The sequence below is a fragment of the Periophthalmus magnuspinnatus genome, chromosome 1, assembly GCF_009829125.3.
Source record: "Periophthalmus magnuspinnatus isolate fPerMag1 chromosome 1, fPerMag1.2.pri, whole genome shotgun sequence".
Taxonomy (NCBI): domain Eukaryota; kingdom Metazoa; phylum Chordata; class Actinopteri; order Gobiiformes; family Gobiidae; genus Periophthalmus; species Periophthalmus magnuspinnatus.
Window position 1 is genome coordinate 3646403 of NC_047126.1, and position 23039 is coordinate 3669441.

Below are 23039 nucleotides of genomic sequence, written 5' to 3' on the forward strand. Positions count from 1 at the left end.
TATGATCAGGGTTCAGCAACCTAGAGTCCCTAAAGCGTCGCACTGTGAATGTGCCCTGAGACTCCATGAATTATAATTAAAATTAAGGGATGGGAATTTTAATTTAGTTTATAGAATATTTTGTACTTATGACTGGACATATAAAAGGTTTATTACCCATAAAACTATTATGAGCAGGGAGTGTCTGTGTAATGTCACAGTCGTCCAGGTCTGAGCCACAGCAAAAGACAAAGTTTAAATCTGAACTGGACAAATCGTTGTGAGAGTGAAGACGTTTCGCCGCTTCTTCAGTTGTGGTCAGATTTCTGCTGGACACTGTTTTATATCTGTCTGAAGGGAAGGGCTCACTACACTGAAACTGCTTTTGTTTACAGTTTCAGCCTGAAATGAGCAGTGAAACATCTTTACTTCTACAACCAGTGTCCAGTTGACAGATTTAACTTGTGTTTTTTTGTAATGAGTAGGGGGCACCAATTTAAAGAGAGGATTGGGCGCCAACTATTGGTTCCTTGAGGAATTGCATCACATTGTCACACTATTCCCAAAATGGCTGAACACAGACAGACAGCAAATGGGGAAAAAAAAAAAGAGACGATGTGCAGACAGTTTGCAGACTCCATTAATGACCAAACAGCAGCACTCACGATGTCCACCCTGGGACTCAACAGGTGTGTGAGTCTCTAAAATGTCTCCTCATTGTCTCAAACTGTAGGACACTCAGTGAGGTGTGTAAAGTGACCAGTGCACACACACACACACACACACACACACACACACATCAGGATGAACAGGTGTGAGCACATTAGTATGCAGCTGTTTACCTATAAAATGTTGAAGGTTGATGTTTTTAGGCTCCTCCTCCTCCCCCCCCCCCCCTCTAAGCCCCGCCCCGTGCTCTGGTTTAGACAGACTCCGCCCCTCCCGTTCCGGCGGTTCTGTTGAGCGCGGTGTTGTCCTTTCTCCTTTAGCCGAGTGTGCAGCTGCGGGAGCTAGTTCTCTGTGTGCGGCTCTCTGTGCGGCTCCGTGCGGCTCTGTGCTCTCTGTGCTCTCTGTGCGCGGCTCTCTCCGTCCGGGCGCACTCCGCGGGACGCACGAGGCTCCTGGATCACCCCCCGGCTCCAGAAAAGCACCAGACGAGGCTCAGACCACACTAAAAACTGAAGAAGCCCTGCATTCAGAGCGCGACCGTCCGCCAACTCCCCCCGACCCGACCGGCGCTGACGTCCTGCAGTGTGCGCGTCTGAGGAGGGAAAAGAGGAGGAGCCAAACCGACCTGCCGCGAACAACGGTCCACCAAAAAAAAAACCTTGGGGACATTCGCTTTGCTTTAGCTAAGTGGTAATTACACAGGACCTGCTGCACTTTAGAGCAAAACAAATGTACATGATAAACTCTGATAAAAAGTAAAACAACGGCTCCATCGTCTGTCGGAAGTGAAGCTCACATCCCGCGAAATCTTCGACTTGAGCAAACGGTGAGTGTTGGTGCTAGCATGCTAATCACCACAAACAAAACAATGTGAAATAATGTGATGTTACAGTCTGACATGTAGTGTTTCATTTTGTGTTAGCGTAGAGGCTGACGTTTTCATTATTTAATCATGTTTCGGCCGCTGATGGTAAGTACTTCATTTTTATTTAATTCAAAAGATAACAAAAAATACCTGAGCTGTGTCCTTTTAATAAATGTAAACAGTCGTCTAGGCGATATTGACCTTGCATGTGTCTATAGTAACGGCATCTGTCTCTATTTCGTTTGTGTTTAGATCCAATATGATGACTTTAATTGACAAAACATTTTTTTGCAAGCCTGTTGCAGACGTCATACTTAACGCTGTTGAGTGTGGTCAGTTAAGCGACTATAAATTTAGTTTTATAACTGTTTTATTAACAATATCTCGACTCTCTTCACATTAAATGCTGTATTTGAATGTACAACATTCAATGGCACTACAACAGTTCACGTCCACACAGTCAGTGCAGTAATTTTCCATTCTCCCCCATATATGAGGAGATGGGTGTGGCTATGTGTCCCCGCCCCCAGAAGAATCAAACTCTTAAACTCACCCGTTTAATTTGACTCTAGTGCAGATCTACCATGTGCATGTATGTGTGCACAGTACATCATAAATGTGTTTTTTCTCTTTCCCATAGTTGTCTGATTTTTAGCTCTGTTCTAATTCAGTACTTTCAGTACTTTCAATACGCATCCAGACTCCTCCCACAAGATGTGGGATAATCGTTTTCTTAAACTTTCACAAATTAAACATTTCTGGACAATTTTATTGAGCCACATTAAATCCATTTAGTTCTAATTTGCACTGTCACACTTTCCTCTTGGCACCGGCACATAAACCAAAAAAAAGACCCCACCCATGATGTCAACCTTACATGTACATATACGTGCTCGTAGAGAGAAACGGAGCCAAACTCCTTGGGTCATACAACACACTAGCAGCGCAAATGCTTTATTTCAAATGCCAAAGTGCTGCACATCACAGCTCCACACACTGGTGTGCCCTTTTCCTTACACCGAACCGTGACTGCGGTTACATGCTCAAAATCTGATTATGAAGAAATTTATGCCGTTAAATTTTTTCTGGTCATGGTCCGTCTGATCACTCACATCAGATTTTGTGATTTACAGCAACAACAACAATAATGGCACTAAGTTTACCTGGAGCTGTAGGCAGACGTCACGTACATGCAGCTGCTTATGCACGTATGTATTTATAAGTGTCAGTTTACACCGCCGTGTTCTGAGAGCCTGTAATGAAAAAGACTTTAAACTATAAGAGAGCGATAATTTGCCGAGCCATAACAAGGCGTACTTGAATGAACTAATTACATACCATCCTAATAACCAAAGTGTTGGCTGTTGAAGCTTTGCCTTCTCCTATATTAAATCAGACCTATTGTGAAAAAATTGACATTTTTTAGAGCTTTTAAAGATGTTATAGTTGTTTCTCCTTTTCATTTAGCTCCTCAAAGTTGTATTCAGAGTGATTCATGCATGTTTGAATCATCGTTATACTCCTATATTCATGACATCATTACTCCGACCAACACCTGTTTTCACCACCACCGGTACACGCCCACTGCTCTGTACTTACGTGGTTTTATTTTCTTAATCGGTGATGCGCGTAGGATTCGGAAGAAGAAGAAAATGAAGAAAAATGAGAAAGAATGAAGAAAAAGCTGCTACTTGGTGGAACTTTGTTCTGATGGCGTTTGTGGCAACGTCATCTCCCAATGGGCACCGCAGTTTTCGAATGCGGAAGTCAGCGGATTTGTTTCTTTTATCAAGTCATTTTAGAATATCTATTATGCTTTTGACCAATAGAAGCTGACATCGCCGCAAACATCATCACAACAAAGAGTCGGCACCTCCGATGGCAGATCACGCTACCGAGCAGTGGATTTTTTATCATTTGTACCAATATTACTCCACAATGCTGCTGAATCGTGGATATTAACTCACATTTTAGTCCTCTCAATTTGTAATCAGTGAGAGAAAGTATGGTGTGTTCATGGCGATTTCCGAGTAAAAAAGTTGAAAAAAAGTACCACAAGGGACTGAGGTACAGTGCAGATTTCTGCAGAATCAACAAGCGAAACACTAAATTCCTAAATGAGGTAAATGAAGGTCAGTATTTCGTTCTGAATGATGCAAGAATATTCAAGACAGGGCTCCAGACCAAAACCCACCACTTTTTAAATGATTTAAACCATCGTATTACAAAGTCCTTAAATTGCTTCAACAATAAGGGCCGAATAAATAACTTGTTTAATTCCTTTACTGAAATATACAGTTCATGTTCTATACTACACACTTAAACAAGAAAATAATATCTCAATAATGACTAGTTGTATCTATTTAAAGTTATTTATTTGATCAAATAACATTAAGAATTGACCTTTTCTTTAAGTCAAAACAGAATCAGTTAGAAGCCCATAATAAATAGCTTTTAATTAAATACTGGCTTCAAAAACTAGTGAGAGTGAGAGGTTTGTACTTTTAAGGATCTTTACAGTTCACTATAATAAGTCCAGAGTGAGACCTCTTACTCTGTTTACAATAGTTTGGCGTCTTTTGCCGTCTATAGATTTATTTTCTTTTTCACCTGGGCAGCTTCATTTAAATAAACACAGTGTGGAGGATCTAAAGGTTTGATGCTGCTCTTTAAAGATAAATACTGTCTCATTCAGAAATGGATGAAAAAAGCCTCATGATCTCTGTGGTGCATTTAGCTGGTTGCACCAGAGCGTGACGTGAGAGCATCAGCCTCAGCTTGGACTGACTTTAGCATCTGGTCAGAGGCAAACATGAGTGAGGTTTTTTTTCATTTAGTTGTCTATCCATCCATTTTTTCTGCTTGGCCGGGTCGCTGGGGCAGCGGCCTAGGCAGGGACTCCCAGACTTCCCTCACCCCAGACACGTCCAGCTCCTCTGGTGGGACCCCAAGGCGTTCTCAGGCCAGCCGAGAAACATAGTTCCTCCAGCGTATCCTGGGTCTTACCTAGGGCCTCCTTCCAGTGGGACATACCCGGAACACCTCTCAAGGGAGGCATCCAGAAGGCATCCGGAACCCCAAGCCACTTCAGCTGCTCCTCTCGATGTGGAGGAACAGCAGCTCTACTCCGAGCTCCTCCCATGTGACCAAGCTCCTCATTCTATCTGTAAGGGAGCACCCAGCCACCCTGCGGAGGAAATTCATTTCGGCCGCTTGTATCTGCGGTCCTTTCGGTCATTACCCAGAGCTCATGACCATAGGTGACCGGTAAATCGAGAGCTTTGTCTTTCGACTCAGTCTGATACAGCGACCACATCACTGCAGACGCTGCACCGATCCGCCTGTCAATCTCACGCTCTATCCTTCCCTCACTCGTGAACAAGGCCCCGAGATACTTGAACTCCTTGAAGCAGGAACTCTCCACGCTCACAGAGAGGGCAAGCCAACTTTTTCCGGTCGAGAACCATGGCCTCGGATTTGAAGGAGCTGATTCTCATCCCAGCCTCTTTGCACTCGGTTGCAAACCGCCCCAGTGCCTGCTGGTCCTGACTCGAAGAAGCATCAGGACAACATCATCTGCAAACAGCAGAAAACAGTTTAGTCGTGAGTTCAAACAATAATTTAAATGTGTTCTATACTATTTCATTTGTGTTTCTAATGGAGAGAGGACACAGGTGGGACGTTATGAGAAACAGTCAGGAACACCGTGGCACCCAAGGAAAATTTTTTGCCACACCTGGTAAAATTTTAGATGCATGTACGCTCAAACTGGCCACACTCTGGAGCCCTGCAGGAGAAGAGGTCGCACACATCTGAGAGACGCGTGCTATAAGGCACCGACCGAGATAGGACCATCTCAAATAAGGACTGTTACTTCTCACTGGACCTAGCTGGTGAGAGGTGAGCACAACGAGCTGGGACGGCAGAGCACTCCAAGGGGTGTGTTCCAAAGCAGACAGCTGTGCGATTCATAGTTAAGGCACATTTGACTGTGATACTTTGAACGTCAAAGTATGTGCATTTCTGAATGAAGATCTAAAACGCTCATTGAGTCATTAAGATCAGGCTGACCTTGGTGGACCAGATCTGTGTGAAAATGCTCTGCTTTGATCAAATATGCAACCAGTTAGTGAGTCACTCGCCCTTCAGAGTGCTACCACTACAGTGTGCATCTGCTAATGAAACGAAGCATTGTAGTGATGTGCAGGTCAGCCTTTTCCGGATCTGCCCTTCCCAACCCAATTTAAAATCCAATCCACCCGGCCCCAAGAAATAGATTCAAAGGTGGGAACCCGACCCTAACCTGCGAATGTTAAAGGTAATGTCTTGCACGCCACTATAGCTGGCCGTTGTCTCTGCGGAGGCATGCTCGGTTTTATAGACGTAATATGCTAAAAACACTTTTCGTTTTACAATGTAGGACCCATTTCAAAATGCTTACGCAGAATACTGAAGCTATGAGGAGAGTTTGGGACTGAAACAGCCTTGGTCATGTGGAAGCGTACCCATGTTCCCATAACCCTGTTTTTTTACATTTTAAAGATAGTTTAGATAGAAAGTAAATCCTTGAACCTCAGCCAGCCCTAACCTGAACCACAATCTCAAAAGCATCCATAGGCCGTGTAAAGAAGTGGACCCGTAGAGTTTGGCTCGAGTCAAAAGAAGCTCATGGAGGATGGCAGTTTTAAGGGCGAATTTTGAGCTGACTTCCATATATGGAATTCCAACAGCGAGTATCATGGCAAACAAAGAGTTAATTTGGAGCTAGGCGGTTGAAGGTAACGCCCCTTCCTGCCCACACCGCTGGTTTAGCGTGGAGCGGCCGTTTAGCAACACTATTGCTAACATTAGCAGAAGTGACCTCGGGGAAAGAATTTGATTTGTCTGTTATTAACGTTAATATCTTTATTTACGGATACGATGGTGAAATAAAAATACCAGGATAATGTAGATTGGGCTAATACAAATATTTTAAGAACAAAATGACGAGACTCACTGCAGCTGTTACAGAGGGAGGTGACACAGTTTTTCAAAAGAAAGTAAATTGGAGCCAATGAAGCCAGAAATGCGCCCATGATCACTTTCTGTTTGGAACATAGCTAACGCGTTAGCTATGTCCTTTTTATATATACAGCATTACCCTACAACTCAACAAATTAGGGAACATAGGACTCTTTTCACAAAACTTTCTAACAGACGTAGAAACAGAGCTGCCCTCGCTCATCCAGGAGCATAAAGCCTCCCTGATGCAAGGTGATCATGACTCTGGGCGTCTCCGTCCAGGTCAGGAGCTTTGTCTTTGTCCCGTAGGCCTGTATGATCCAACCCTGGAGCATCGTTTGTGTACGTCCAATGTGTCGCTATGAATTGCTAAGAGATGAAAAGTAAAGATATATTAATACAAAGGGCTTATGTTCCTTTGAGTGTTAATCAGAGCTGCAGAGCATGCCTCATTAACACATTTCATCAGGTTTGTGAAGTTGTAGTGTATTCTTTTATATCCTGCGCTTGTATATTTATGGAAAATGGCTGAGCGGGAGCATGGGTGAAGTAGGCTTGAGGGCTGAGCTTTGGAAAGGATCTGGGTTTGTACTGCTAACCGTAAGGAGAGTTTGAATAGTGCAGAACATGCGTGGCTGACACATGAAACACCTCAGGTAGGTGTTTGATGAGGGAACAACGTTACAACCTGGTAGAACTCTCCAGTATCAATTTGGCATAATCCTCTTTGAGAAACATTCGTACAGTGAAGTATGTGTATATATCTACTGTATGACCAAAACAAAACTCTTGAGATTTATGTTGACGTGTAGACCAGCTCCACATCTGCTGTACGATTCGTGTGCACCTTGTGTCCACGTCCGACATAAATCTCAAGAGTCTCGTTGACGAACTACGGGGGGATGCTACATGTCTTTGCTATGGATATATGTTGTATTAGTGGAAGTGAGGATCCCTGCCCAGTATATAAACTCAAACTCAGGTGAAACACTGAAAAACTGCTGTTATTTGAGGATAAGCTCTATAGATAATGGGCAGGCGAAATGCCCTTAATCCAACTTTGGTGGTGGTGGATGATATTGACAAAAATGAATTTGTTAGAATTGTCTGTATATAAAGAAATGACTATTGCACACAGTTAAACTCAATTTTCAATGAATAATGGATTTTTTTTCTGCTGTGATGGAAAATTCTGGAGGCAGTCAGTTGAAAATGAGGTAGCAGTCTATAGTTTTACATAGAATCAACTGGTTGAGCTTCAAATCGATAAGAAAATATGATTTTACTGTTTAGCAGAAAAGCATTGTGCATAGATGTATACAAGCAGGGACCAATAAGATGACCAATGAGGAAGAAAGACTAAAAAAGGAACATGAGGGAGTTGGGGGACCTGCCCAGGAAAATTTTGGTAAAATAAATGGAATTTCCTATAATCTGGGTTTTTGTAAAGGAATCCTATTTTTTATCAGTCTGAGATTCTCCTTATTCAAAAGTTGCCGTGGGCACCACTATCGTCATTTGGTTTGTATTTTTTTCAAGAGTCTGCCAATCTTGAAAGCAAATAAGTTCTACATGGACTAAAGAGCCGTTTTGAAGGTTCCCAGAGAATCAGTGCATTGCTGACTTTTTGTAAATAAACATAGAACATTTGACAGAAATCAACCTACTTTATATAATATTTTGGCGTCAAATGTTTTCTCAAATTCTCTATTGAAAGGAACGGGATCCAGAATGGGAGAACCGCAAAGGTCACCCCAAAGAAAGCATAGTTTAGTTGCATTTATGGAAAGAGTGGCTGAAGAAGGCCAGTCGAACAATGGGATAGAGGCCCATTGTTCTTGCCTACTTTTCTCTGATTCAAAGCAAATGTTTAGTGTAGCGTTGAAGTGCAGCCTTGTGCTGCACGGACACTCCAGTCTAAAACTTTTGTCCAGACACGTTGGCGTATGTGTCATGTTGCTTTTATCGGAGAATTCAATAGATCTTTTCCAAGAAAAGTGCTTCATCGCTGCGGTATAGTCGCGAAATTGAATCTATAAACGTTTTATTTCATCAACCGTTTCGCTCATAACATCGTGAAATAAGAGGTGGATTTAGTCAGTTTACTGTTCCTAAGGTCTGATTTGGCACCATGTGCTGGTAAGTTTAAGACATGCACGTAAACAAGAGGCAGAAGAGAGACTGAGCGGAGCAACAGTGAAATCCATTGATAGTATAGTTGAGCATTTAAAAGAACTTTTACTCATCTGTTTCATGGAGCAGATATTAAATCTAAAATATATTTTGAGCGTTCAGGGTACTTAAGGCAAAGGGCCAGGTGCTGGAGCACTACCTGCCCGTTTGCACGTCCCCGACTTTACGCAGTTGCTGGGTTGATTTACTTTAGTATTTTCTTGTTTTCCCATGAGCCTTCTTAGAGTCTTGTGGCTCCATACATATGTGATATTCAGACGACAGAAATATGTTGATTTATCTGCGGCTTTGGATCACAAACTTTGGATCTACTGTTTTCCGGCTGCAACACTAAACCGTATGGAGAAAGCTTGCCTCCTGATTGGTTCACTTGAAACAAATTTTGTTTTTGGCTTGTGCTCTTTCTTGTCCAGTCGTAGCTCTATAGTGGCTTCTCTTTAGCGAAAGCCTGGAGCGAGTCTGAGCATCGGTGTCTTGGGACCCCTCGAACTGCATAGCACAAGTCACTTTGGATGATGGAAACACTTTCAGACTGTTCTGTTCCATAGCGCCGCACAAAAACACTGGTCGACTTTCATTTTTGAGTAAAATTAAGTCCCTTTCCTGTACATTTTACATGCCTCGCGTCATGAAGCGGTATTTCCTGTATTCTAACAAAAATCACAGTGTGACAAGCATTTCAAACTATTTGCTGCAAAATGACATTTGGGGATAGCTACAAATTCACATAAACTTGCCCCCTAAACTTATTAGAGGATATTTGTCCTTTTGTTTTGTTCTACTCCTTTCATGTCGTACTATGCTAGTTATTGCTTTAGGCAGCAAACCTGGTGGCCATTTTGAGTTGAGCCGTGGAGCCAATTTTGAGCTGAGTGAATATGGGGGGGTGGGGGGAAACATGTGCGGAGAGTGCGCTGCGCACTGTTTTAGGAATGCAAGCGCTTTCCTGGCACAGAGCGTCTATACTGTGCCCTTTAGATTTACTTAATAAAAATGATTACATTTGAGCTAATTACAGTCTTTATTTTAAGAGTGTGCTCTGGGTCTATAAAACCTAAAAAATAATTGTATTATTTAAAGAATAAATACATTTTCTAGGTTGATTGTCTTGCTAGTCCTATGTTTGCCCTTCCTAGGACTTGTTTATGCAGTAGGTGGAGTCTGTTAAGGATAGGCTGAAGAGTGTGCTCAGCCTGCTGCTCACAGGAGCACTGGTGGCCATTTTGTGCTTCTGCAACAGTAAATTGGGGGATGGGCGTAGAACATGAAACGTTATGTGTTCCTTCTGCTGCTACTGGATCTGTGTGTTTGTTATGTTTTACAAATACACAGTCTGCCAGCACAATAACTGTATTAAAGCAACTTTAATTGTATATGTATATTTTTGTAGAAAATGTGTAATTGTATATAAAGTTTTAAGGGAGACATGTCTTAGCCCTGTCCCTGTAGCAAAACAGATTAAACTGTGTGACACAAACTGGTAGCACATACTATGCTAGGTTGCTGATTGCAGTCCTCAGTGCGCACAGCATACGTAGTGGCCATTTTGAGCTTCAGTAGAGCTGGATGTGAGCAGAGACTGTGGTGGGGGAGGGGAACACTGCGCGCACACTGCGCAGTGTTGTAGGTCTTTGCGCCTTCCTGATATTTGATCTTGGCAACCGTCCACAAGATCAACAGCAGAAATCATTCAGATACAGCTATAAGACTTTCACACGTGGTCAAAGTAATAGTTAATATCTGATATTTTTATTTATTTATTTTTGTCCCTTTTTAATGATTTGCCATGTCCTATTTTGTTTTCCATGGGGGGGCTTAAACGTAGAGTCGCTAATGTTATGGAAAACTTTCTTCTACAGCTTTATGCCCTAAATGATGCTACAAAAGGTGTGATCACTCATTTAGACTGGCTAGTGGAGTCTTTCTGTCAGCTGTTTTGTTGACACATTACCTTATTTAAGGTGATAGACAAGATATGAACAATCTCCAGTACTTTGAGGTTAATAAAAGGTTTCAGTTTAAAATTTAAGTAGGTATTTTACAACTAGCGCAACATTTCACAAAAGGGTGTGGCACTATGTGTAGATGATAAAACACACTGCAATAGTTCTCTATGGCTGCGCACAGCATACCTAGTGGCCATTTTGAGTTTGAGAGGAGCTTGATATGATCAGAGAACATGCTCTGGGGGAGGGGATCTGTGTGCACTCGGGGCCAGGTGGGTATAGGCTTTTTGCACTTTCCTCGTAATTGATTTTTTTTAACTTCCATTATGACAACTATAGAAATGTAAAAGTTTATTTCATTCACAAATATCACAAAATCCCCTTTTCCAAGTGCAGCCAAATATAGTTTCCTTTTGTAATGATGCAAGTTTAATGTTTGCCCCTCCTAGGACTTTGTTTTCCATGTTGTAGGTGGAGTCTGTAAAGAACAGACTGAAGCTTGAGTTCAGCTTACTCCTAACATGAGAACTGGTGGCCTTCTTGTGTCTCTGCAAGTGTAAATTGTGGGGGATGGGTGGTATAGAACATATAGCGTTATGGATTTCTTCCGCTGCTTCTGTATTTCTACATTTTTAACCCTGAGTTAGATCTTACAAATACCAACCTGAAAATGTTGATATGATAATTTTAAGTTAAAGTTAAATATATATTTTTGTAACTACAGTTGTTAATAGCTTCATAAACATGGAGAGAAATGTATAATTCTACATCCTAAAACTGACAAAACAGATTAAACTGATCATGTAGTAGAACATATAGTGTATTATATGAAGTTGCTGATTGCAGTCCTCAGTGACTGCGCACAGCATACCTAGTGGCCATTTTGAGCTTCAGTAGAGCTGGATGTGAGCAGAGCCTGTGGTGGGGGAGGGGAGCAGTGTGCGCAGCGTGCGCAGTGTTGTAGGTCTTTGCGCTACTCCCTCCCCCACCCCCAAATGTTTCTGAGGAGTCAAATACAAAAGAATATTCTATAGTTTTAGGCTACAAAGGTGAGGTTTTAGTTTTCCCATTTTTCCTGAGTTGCTAGTGCTATGTTTGTCCTTCCTTGTTTTTTCCTTTCAGTAGGCGGAGTCTGTAAAGGACAGATGAAGCCTGTGCTCAGAGCACTGGTGGCCATTTTGTGTTTCTGCAACAGTAAATTGGGGGAAGGGCATAGAACACGTCACATTATGGATTAATTATTAAGCCTGAATTGATATAAACAATAGCATTTTTTATTACCCATAATTCCCTCTATTTATGTATTTGAAACAGCCAAAGGTGGAAATTAGGCATTCTAAGAAAAAAATTAGGCATTCTAAGAAAACAAACAAACAAAAAAACACGGGGTAAGTATAAATGTGAATGTTATTTTGTCTTTGAGCATTGACTGAATGTTCAGGAAAGGTTTCTGATATTATTATTATGCTCAGGTTTTAGTTCTGGGTTTTATTCTGTCACAGCTCCAAAGTCATTATCTCGGTTCTAAAGTTATGATTAGGTCCTTAAATAAGAGACAGATTTTTTTAAAAATCTACCACAAATGCACTATAGTTACTGCAAAACTGGAGAATGTGTGTAGGGCAGAATAAATCTCACTGTACAGTGGGATATCTGTGTCTAAAATTGAGCATTGCAAATGTTATGAGAATAAACTTGAAAGTCATCATTATTGATATGTTTATGTTTGTTTCATTCTGTGAGATCAGAGTGTAGATTAGCATTTCTGAGAATGATCATGTTACAGCGTCTAGTATCTGTAACAGGTCGTCTGTCGGAGTCTGAGCTGAAAACCTTACGCACTTTGTCTACAGAGCTGTGGTCATTTCATTTAGATTTGTCCTTTTGCCTAAAACACGATGCCTTCTACAGCAAAGATCACTTTAAAAATTTACATATTCTCCTTTGATTGAATTGTTAGTCCTAAGTTTTCCTAGGGCTTGTTTTTCCCTTGTTCCCTTGCAGTGGGCGGAGTCTGTTCAGGACACGCTGAAGCCTTTGCTCAGCCTGCTGCTCACAGGAGCACTGGTGGCCATTTTGAATTTCTGCAGCAGTAAATGGGGGGATGGGTTTAGAACATGTAACTTTATGGATTACTTCTGCTTTTTTGTAAACATGGACTTTGTTGTTGCTTAAAATGTGTGTTTTTGGGAACCACCCACAGACATAATTATGCTGTATAAACTTAAAGATGCATGGCCTGTTCATCTCTGTGAGCTACACGATAACAAAACAGATAATCTCAACTCCGTATAAAAGCGAGTGGTGTGTGACACAGTGCTATGCTAGGTTGCTGATTGTAGTTCTATGGCTGCGCACAGCATACCTAGTGGCCATTTTGAGTTTGAGAGGAGCTCGATCTGAGCAGAGACTATGGGGTGGGGGAGGGGAGCCGTGTGCAGTGTGCGCAGTGTTGTAGGAATGCAGTTCTTTAACTGGCAGAATTTTCTTGTTTCATTTCTTGCATCGTAGAACTTTTACTTTTAACATTTGTATTACGTTCCTTATATGAGACCATGACCAAGAACAACTTCACTGATCATGAGAACAAGGGCATGTTCTGTCCTGTTTGGGCCAACAAAGGTTTTGAGTTTTCAGCGATGAAATGGATGTTTTATTGTTACTTTTTTCTTTTACGCATTGTGCACGGTTAAGGACAGATTTTTCTTTTTTGTGGGCGGAGCCTGTAAATGATCTGCTGATGCTTGTGCTCCGCATGCTGCTGCGAGCAGCACTGGTGGCCATTTTTTTGTTTGTGCAACAGTGAAGTGGGGGATGGGCACAGAACATTCATTCTGTCGTTCTAAATCTATCTGGACTATATTTACCTTTGCAAACTTTTACCATTACTTTAACCTTTTCTCTTTTCACATGGTTTTGTTGTTTGCAATTGAGAAACCTTGACTCACCCTTGTGAATAATAATTAATTTATATACCAAAAAACCCCAAAACACTTGTATTATAAAAATGATTGTGGTAGTCTTTTTTTTCAATTTTTTTTTCTCTATTTGATCTGGTTGAACACTTTTTGTCTTAAAAACACACCACCTTCAGTAAAGATGGTTTCTCCCAAGTGAGTGCAGTGGAGAAGTAGGCGGGACTTGGAGGTGGGTGTCAGGCTGCCTGTTTTCTGTTTTTTTAGAACCCAGCTGTACACGACAAGCAGGACTATTACTAATAAAAACAAGTATATTAGTCATTTTGATTTACTTTAAGTATTGAAATACATTTTAATACTGTCCTTTACCCAGCGTTATTTTAGATATAATTCTGATTTCTTTCAATGCAACCGTTTAAAAAAAATGAATTAATACATTTTTATATATATATATATATATATAATATATATATATATATATATAATATATATATATATATATATATATATATATATATAATATATATATAAATAGTAGGATTATAGTTGTCCGTTTTCGTCTCGATGACTCTAAACTGTGAGAATGGTCTCGTCCAAGCCTGACTCGTCCTGGGGTTGTTCCAGAGAGCGTATGTGTGTGTGTGTATGTGTGTGTGGCGGGGTAGAGCAGGGAGACAGAGCTTCTAGAAAGGGAGGGGGTTCTAGTAGGGCGTTCTTTTTGCTCTCACTCGTCCTCGCTAGGTTCTGTGAAACGTTTTTAAAAAACATGTCTGCTTAAAAGTGTTGGACATGTATTTCTTTCAGAAATTTCAGACCAACAAAAACTCTGACATGGCACATATGAATTCACATGAATATTTATTTGATAGCGCTTCTCTTAAAATAAAGACATGTTTGCACAAAATGCAATGTGAATGAAGCGGCTGCATAACAGACCTAAACATTGCCAAACCATAAAATGTTTTTTTTTTATGTCTTAAAACCTGCACCCCTGTGAATGGTTCAGTCCGGGTTGGCAGTAGATTTCCATAGAGCGCGTGGTCTAGTTTGTGTTAAAGGTGGGGGAGGGGTGTTGCTATGTAACAACCGGTCTGTGTCCTCCTTGTCATTACGATGCTAGCTATAGTTAGAAGTAATAACATCTACGCTCTCAAATTATTGAAGGATTTGGCACATTTCAAACTAAACATGGTACTTTTTTGGGGGTAAAATTATGCGCTAGTTTATATATTGATAAAGAAACAGCATAAACGTACCGGTCTGTATCAATTTACTGCATGTTCATTAGTGATATTGTTTTTTTCTTAACAGTTTTTATAAGTTAGACTAGTTCTACAAAAGCTCCACCTCCTGTTTCGACACAACTGACTTAAGGCTCAGTCCTGCACCAACAGCAAGTTGAAGTCTTTAGTCACAGATATTCCAATAAACATGGCTTTTTTCTCAGTGCTCTACTTGTGATACGTAGCCAAGTATGTAAAAGTTTAAACTGATAATGTTTCGTGGGTTCTTTGAGTTAACTGGATGTTGCTGCTGGTGTATCACTTCAGTGTTGAACCAGCAATGACGATCGACTGAGCAGCAGAGCTGCGGCCATCTTGTGCTACTGCGCTGAATCAAGGAGCAGTAAATGAGCCTCTTGGAAAAAGAGAGAAACGAGATCTGCGCTGGTGTGCAGTGCTGTGTGGGCCACGACGGAGACTTAAAATGTAGCTCTTAACATACAGGGTCCTGAAGTATTGAGTGAACATGTTCTTTGGTTCTTGGAAAACATGTGTCTCCAAAAATAATGGTTGTGTTGTCTTGAGTTTCATATAACAAAGCCTTTTCGTAAAATCTGATATGTTGGGTTTTTTTTGTAAATGTGTCGTCTTAATGAGATAATTAATATAAATTGACCAAAAAATTGTCTTTGTGTCTCCTTTAGGTTGATGAAATCTCTGAAACTCATGTCCACGAATCCCTCAACCTGAAGGTGAGTTATTTTTAACAGCCACTGCGAACATTTGTACGTTCTGTTAGCGGAACATGTGTTTTTCATGTAAAATGAATGACTCTTATGAATAGATGCATTCTACACAGTTCAAATAGAACTGTCATATCATCACATTTACACTACACTGAAAAATGGTTTAAACTTACGCAAACCTGCCTCTTGTCATTAAAAACTCAAACCCCTTCGAAACACGCATAACCCATTTCACTGCTGCTCTGAGCATTTGTATGAGGATTGTGATTTGCCGAGGACTGAACCAATGGCAGTGTGGGGGGATGGGAAAAGGGCAGGGCTGTGACTGTGTTTTTTGATGCTGGTATTAAGAACATTGTTTTAACAGCAAAGAAAAAAATTCGACAGTTAATTAGTTAGAGAAAATTATTAAGTTTTTTTTCTCCATTTTAGTCACATTTCTAAACTGCAGTCGTGTCTTAACAGCTGCTGCCTGGAGACAGTGTCAGTGTGTTGTCAAGAAATGCTTGAACTGGCTTTTTTTTAAGCTAAAGATCAGTTTGTTTTCAACAAATTAGAGCCAAAGGTGTTTTTAGTTCATTTTCTCATGTCGGTAAAGAACATTCCAGAAAGAATAATGACTGCACTGGGCTGTGTAGTGCCCCCTAGTGAATGTCAAGGAAATTACACCCATTATGCATAAAAATCCATGAGGCTTTTCGAGGCAATGCAGTTCTTTGTACGTTTTCTATCCTGCCTCTTAGGAGACCTGTCAAATTTTGAAGTGCGGTTTATTGCTGAAGTAAATAAAGACGATAAACGATAATATTCAAACCAAACCATAAAGCAGAATTGTCCCCAATAAACTACTCTAAATGTACAAAATTGTTTCAAAAATGAACTGCAAGAAATAACAGAATGCAACGCTTTAGTTTGTGTCTATAATGAGTCATAGAAATTCAATTCAAACCTCGACAGCTTAAATCTCATTGTGGTACCTAAAAATAACCTGAAATGTCCCAGTAGTACAAAGAAAAAGTCCCCACTATAAATATTGACCCCCAAAAATGAATGTTCCATCTGTCGAGTATTGAACGTTAAGTCGATGTAGTGTTTATCGTGACAGTCCTGCCTCTTAGCATTTCTTAAAACTTCTCTTTATCACAGGGAGCGATGGAAGTTGTTGTGAATGAGGAGAAAAAGAAAATTTTCCGTGCCAGAAAAACCATGAAGATCAGTGATCGTCAGCAGCTAGAGACTCTTCACAGCACTTTACTGACCTCGTCTTCAGGTTTGTCAAACTCTCCACCGCCGCTCATGAATGGAACACACAAAGAGGATGGACCAAATCCTGAAGATAATCAACAAGGTCAGTTGGAGCCAGTGTCTCCAAATGATGAGTCTCCTTCGTCTCCCACTCCTGAGCTGTCCCTAAATCTGTCCCCCTCGCCTGAATCTGCAGAAAGTCCAAATGCAAAGGATGACCTGCCTGGCTCTCCAGTATCTCCATTCCACTCGCTAAATTCTGAACTGAAAAAATTAGAGAATGACGAGTCACGCCCTTCATCCCCAAATTTAAACCTGGACATTCCATCCGAAAAGGCCCCCAAACAAACTCCAGAAGACCACACTGAGCCAGTCGCTGAAAACGAAGCCGTAAGCCTTGAGGTTTATAATTTCATCCATAAACTTGGCCTTTTCTTTTAACAATAGTTATTCTTTTCTTTAGGTGGAAGATGACACTACAGAGGATCAAGCAGAATCAACAAATTCTGTGAAGGATTCTGAAGGCCTGCCTCCTCAGTCTCCTGTGGTGCAAACTGATTGCTCTGAACCAATGGAAACAGACAGTGGCTCCACAAAAGCAGTGGACTCTGCAACAGCAGAAACCAAAACAGATAAACAGACTGATGAAAAAACACCTTCTTCGTTATCTTCAAATGAGGTTGTTTCTTCCCCTTCTTCCGCCTGCAAAGCTGAAGCTACTGTCACTGAAAAAGACGCAGAACCAGAGAAAGTAAAGGAAAAGAATGTTCCAGTTGCCGAGGTGAAAAAAGAGGCGAAAGTGGCTGTCGATTTAAAAACAAAAGTGAAAAGTGAAAAGGATACAATCAAACAAGCCCGACCTTCCTCAACTCCACCGTCAGATGCAGGTAGAGGATCATCTACGTTTAAGTTCTCTTTTTTTGTTTTGTAAATTTACAATCACTGTTAAGTGGTTTGTTTAGGTGAGATCACTATTCTGACTCGGGTCTATGTGGATTTTTTTCTTTAAAGTTAAAGAAGAGAGAACGTCTGGAATAAAACGCACCCTCTCAGAGGGATTTGAACCCAATGGACCTTCTATAAGCAGAGAAGTCAAAAGGCCAAAGATGGAGAATGAAGAGTTTGAAGCACAACTGGAGCTCAAAATTACTGCAAAAGCTGGAAATCACCTTAAACTTGAAAAGGTACAAATGCTTAAAGTGTAATTTAAGTCTAAGTTGTCTAAACACAAATTAAACTCTTAATGTCTTTCCACAGATCGTTCAGAAGCTTGTAGAGGACAAACTGAGAGTGCTGGAGATGTCCATTTTTGACAGAAGTCTTCAGGAGTTAAAAGACAGAGTTGACCAAATCGACTGTAGGACTAAACACCACACTGCTATGAATACACTACAAGTAAGTTAATGAATCCCAACAGATGAAATATATTTTCACTGTGATTCTACAGATAAATTCTGTTCTTTCTAGGCCAAAATAGCTCGTCTTGCGAAAAAATTTGGAGAGGCCAATCAGGCCTCTGAAAATAAAAAGAAACAGGAGGTAAGAATATTTATTATATTATATTTATTATATTTATACCATTTGTTTTGTTGTACATCTTAACATAATGTTCTTGTTGCAGGCACTCGCTGCTGCTGCCGCTGCGTCGTCGAACACTACCCCGGCTCCGCCAGCTCCTGCTGCTAAGACGGTTCCAAACAGTCTTCAGACTCAAAGGTAAAAATGATCTATTGTTATTTTTCCAACTGACATCCATATATTGAGGTTTTCTTGAACCTCCACATTTCATTAAAGTTCTTGCTATCGGGCACTGACCACTACATTACAATCCCTTAAAATTAGCCTGGTGAAATTATAACATTTCACAGTTTCACAATGACATTTGAGTCATTGGTTTGATGTGCAAAAGTTAAACCAGTTGTTTAGCATTATTTTAGAACAATGTTTTTGGAGCTAGTTCTTGTCCAGTGAGGGCTGACAGCGTAGCACAGGTTACAGTGACCCTGGTTTTATCTGTAGTAAGTGACTTTGTGCGATACCTCCCGGAGTGAAGAGTGTAGTTACAACTGCACTTCTTCTCCCTACAGCGTATGCCATCAGCAGGCAGTACCGCTCAAAGACGAGATTTCTGCAGACGGCCAGGTGCCCTTTGTTGCCTCGACGACATCGGTGCACACGTCGAAGACAAATCATGATAAGCCGCAACAAAACGACCCGAAGATTTATGTTCCACTGCACAGTTTACCATTTGCGCAAAAGATCACAGAATACAGCGAAGGAAAATGCAAGCCAGATATTCAACTCAGAACCATTAGCTCCGAACTGGAAAATATTTTATATGTCAAATGTCAAAGAGGCGGGAGTCCCAAGGCCAAACGTTATGCCTCTTACATATTTCGCTACCTCCTGCCATATAGAATCTATTGTGACTGGGTCTCAAAAGTGAACTACAATGGGTTGTTGTGCAAATATGCTCTGCCCTTAAACCTAAGGAATTCACTGAGGAAGTACATTGAAGAGCGATTCCCTGATCTATCTAACGATCAGTGGAAAGAAATTCGTGATACCATCAATGAACTACTAAGAGTGAAAAGAAACCCACGTTTTTTTTATAAAAAAATGTAGTGGGTAAACTGTAAACTACTGGTTTAAATGAAAGCCACAAAAAGTAATTGGATATTTGGCTCAAACCTGGTCCACTTGAACAACTGTTGTTGCTTTGGAGCATTTTTGAATGACAGAGGGCACCATTCCTTTAGTTTTAGAATTAACATTTCAAGTATTGAAAAAGTATTGTTTGGAAACAAATAAAGTGTTGAAGTCCTGGTATAGAAAGCTAGCCCCAGCTGTAAACTCTTCAGTTAATCTTGGTGCTCTTTGGCTCTATGTTTTCAGATACAAAACTGTAAACTAAGCTGCCACCACATTTCTGTTTGTTATTTGGAAATGACTATGAATAACACTAATTGTTTGACTGAATTTCTTTGTACCATTTTTTTATATAAATAAAGAAAAAATAAAACCTGAATAAGTATTGACCTATTTTTAAAAACAGGCCTGCTCGTTCCTCAGTGGAGGTAAAGCAGACAACAACAATCGCTGTTGCATCAACCAGCATTCCTTCACCTGGTAAGACGCCCATGTCCCTCCTTCTCTGTGCAATCATGGCTGCTTTTGGGATTTGGATTTTGTGTTAACACTTTTTTGCCAATCTCATGTTTCTTTTTCTTTCAGCCACTACAACTCCTGCTATCTCTGCTTCTGTTCCCACCACCACGACTTTAGTGTCTCAAACCCCTATACTCCAGCTCATCGCCTCCACTGCAAATGCTGTCTCTAATTTGACTGCGAGCAGCACGACTCAGAGTCCTACCAGCACGTTGGTGTTGAAGAACGGTATGATGGCGACAGGCCAGCCGCTGCTCATCCAGCTGCCTCTGTCCATGGCAAACGGTCAGGCAGGAACTCTTGTAAACATTCCCGTGTCCTCCTTGAATGCGGTCACTTCTTTAAACAAGGCAAAGACTACTGCACCCACTACAACATTTATTCTCAAGTCTGCTCCTACATCGACCGCTGTGCCCTCCGCTGCTACGCTACCCGCTATCCAAGCTCCTGTGTCTCACGTGCCCACTTCACAAATCTCTCTTGCCCGGGCGGTGTACCAGGGCGGTGCAGGAGGAATAACCACACCCAACTCGGGGGTATCTGTGACCTCAGTGAGAGCCCCGACACAGTCTGTATCTGTGGCCGGAGCGATGTCCTCAGCCTCATCGCTTGTGACATCTGGCCCAGCTGCAACCGGATCTACTGCCCCTGGACCGCCACAGGGGACGTCACTCACCACAAAAACAGGTACACCCAGATTATAGGATGGCTCTATATTTTTTAAGTTAGTAAAATAGCCAATCTTGTAGGGACTAGTGTTTTATTTTCATACTTTAATGTCGTATGTTATATTAATTTTGATTTTATTTTCTGTTGCATCTCGCACCGTCAGACAACCAAGTACCTGGACCTTCTTCATCCAAAGCACCACCGTCCGCACCTCGACCAAAGGGCTCTGTCATCGATCTGACTGAGGAAGATGATGACGTTTTAGGTTGGTAATTATAGTTATAAAAACATGTTTCACCTTGAGTATTTATCTAATTATGTATTTTGATATTTCGTGTTTAGTCACAGGAGTAAAGAGCGCCACAGTTACCACAGCCACTGCTATACGCTCACAAACAAGCATCACAAGTGAGTCCTTTAACTTTGTGTGCGACGTTTTGTGTGTGACGTTAATGTTATTACTGTTTATCAAAGTAATGTTGTATTAAATATTGATTTTGGTGATTTCAGGTACAGCCAGATCATCCCCTCAGACAAACCCAACCTCTAGCAGTAATCCTCAACTCTCGACCCACCATCGCCCTCTACTGGTAAGGATTACAAAGTGACCATTCAACATTTATAAAAATAATACTGTTAATGGGTGACCTTTTCTTCAACACCTTAAATGAGTCTGTTAGCAGTAGAGTGGGCCATATAGTCTGGGGAGACGTTGTGTTAATTGAATATTACTTGCGATTGTTGTTGTGAAGTTGTATATAGTGATGGGTTGATTAAAATTAATAAAAATATAATTGTACAATAAGATTTGTCATTTTCTTAAAATACCCAAATATCCTTAAAAATAACTATTGCATCAGGTTCTCTAACAACAGATCTATACTTTCTATTGTTTTTTTTAGGACTCAAAATCCAGAAATACGACTAGTACTCCTACTCGCAGCTCCAGTGTTGCTCTGCCTCCTCTTCCTTCTGCCCCTGTACCACCGCGTTTACCTCCAGAAGCCGAAAAGACCTCAGTCCCTCAACAACCACAGCTAAAGCTCGTGCCAAGTCAGACGGGCATTGTCCTTTCTTGGTGTGTAGCAGAAACAGATTTGACCTGTGCGGCCGTGGACAGCTACCACCTCTACGCTTTCCATCAAGACAACTCAAACAGCAACCCATCTCAGCAGCACTGGAAAAAGATCGGAGAGGTCAAGGCCCTTCCTCTGCCAATGGCCTGCACGCTGACCCAGTTTCAGACTGGCTCGACTTATCATTTCGCTGTTCGAGCTAAAGACATATATGGGCGATTTGGTGCTTTCTGTGAACCGCAGTGCACTAATGTTATCAATTCAAGCTCTAGTTGAACCAGTCAGAATGGCAGACGTTAATCATTCATTCCGTTGGAGGTTACTTTTTTTGAAACCTCGCCTGCATCTGTAAATAATGAATGCGTATTATCTGGACTGAGGACTGACTTGAGAATGAAAATGTCTTATGGTTTTGTCCAGTGTATTTCTAGATGACATCTCGTGAGCGTGTATATAATTTACTCTGCAGGTCCTATATTTATGTTCTGACTCCTGTTCCCTTGATTCAAATGTCAAATTGTTTAACCTGACTATGAGTGACAGAATTTACTCTAGGACACAATTGCACAGAATTGTATTAATGTGTGGTAGATACTGATTTTTGTACATTTTGTCTGGCAACCAGACTTTGACAAGCATAATAAAGTTTTTATTTAAATCTTGGATTCTTATTATAAGCAGTGGCATTGGCATTTTCTACATAAGAAAAAAAACGTCAGAATATCCATCTTAATTTGAATAGTAATTTAATCTTTATTAACAGGCCTGGTGTCTTCAAACTATGAGTCTGAGCAGGCGACTGTCTTTGTTATACAGAATAATAACCTCTGTTTTATATAATTAGACTTTTCAGACGATAATTCCACACCCACTAGTAGTACCACTACTTTATAATAATTCTGCCTTATGCGGCGCCCTCCAGGGGATGTAGTGAGAATTATTTTTTTAAATTGCAAGGAAACACAATGTTTTTGCGAGGGAAGGCATTGCCCCTGCACCTTTCTCTCTGCAGGACAGAGCTGAACATATGTGGAACCCAAGCAGCTCTCACCCAACGTATCAGAGACATTCTGCTTTTGTGCTGGAGCAGAGAAAATGGACATAGCAAAAGGACATGCCTATAAGGCACGGTATGTATCTCATCCAGGTGAGTGAAGCCTCACGCTTTCTTGGGAGCCAGGAGGAAAGAAGCCGTGATACCACATTGCTGCGAGTGGCACAGTTGGAAGCACGCCTGTGCACCTGGACACTCTATACTACATATTTTGCTGTAGTTCAACATAAAAGCAGCATGTTTCTGATACGTGGGATCAGAGCATCTTTGGTTCAGCACAGGTTCAG

General features: G+C 41.1%; 1 protein-coding gene across 2 annotated transcripts; it reads left to right on the forward strand.

Moving 5' to 3' along the window:
- The first annotated feature begins 928 nt into the window (after positions 1 to 928).
- Positions 929 to 22356, forward strand: atf7ip (activating transcription factor 7 interacting protein). 2 transcript variants are annotated; one of them, XM_055225066.1, is made up of 15 exons: positions 929 to 1474; positions 15499 to 15546; positions 16687 to 16888; positions 16982 to 17175; positions 17249 to 17672; positions 17797 to 17969; positions 18043 to 18180; positions 18253 to 18324; positions 18407 to 18501; positions 19841 to 19914; positions 20020 to 20640; positions 20786 to 20887; positions 20965 to 21030; positions 21133 to 21212; positions 21525 to 22356. In XM_055225066.1, the coding sequence occupies exons 3-15, from the start codon at positions 16693 to 16695 to the stop codon at positions 21972 to 21974; spliced, it is 2685 nt and encodes an 894-aa protein (XP_055081041.1). In that variant the 5' UTR covers positions 929 to 1474; positions 15499 to 15546; positions 16687 to 16692; the 3' UTR covers positions 21975 to 22356. The 2 variants fall into 2 exon arrangements, with proteins under 2 accessions (XP_055081041.1, XP_033824122.1); XM_033968231.2 differs by having other exon boundaries at positions 16687 to 17175.
- The last annotated feature ends 683 nt before the right edge of the window (positions 22357 to 23039 follow it).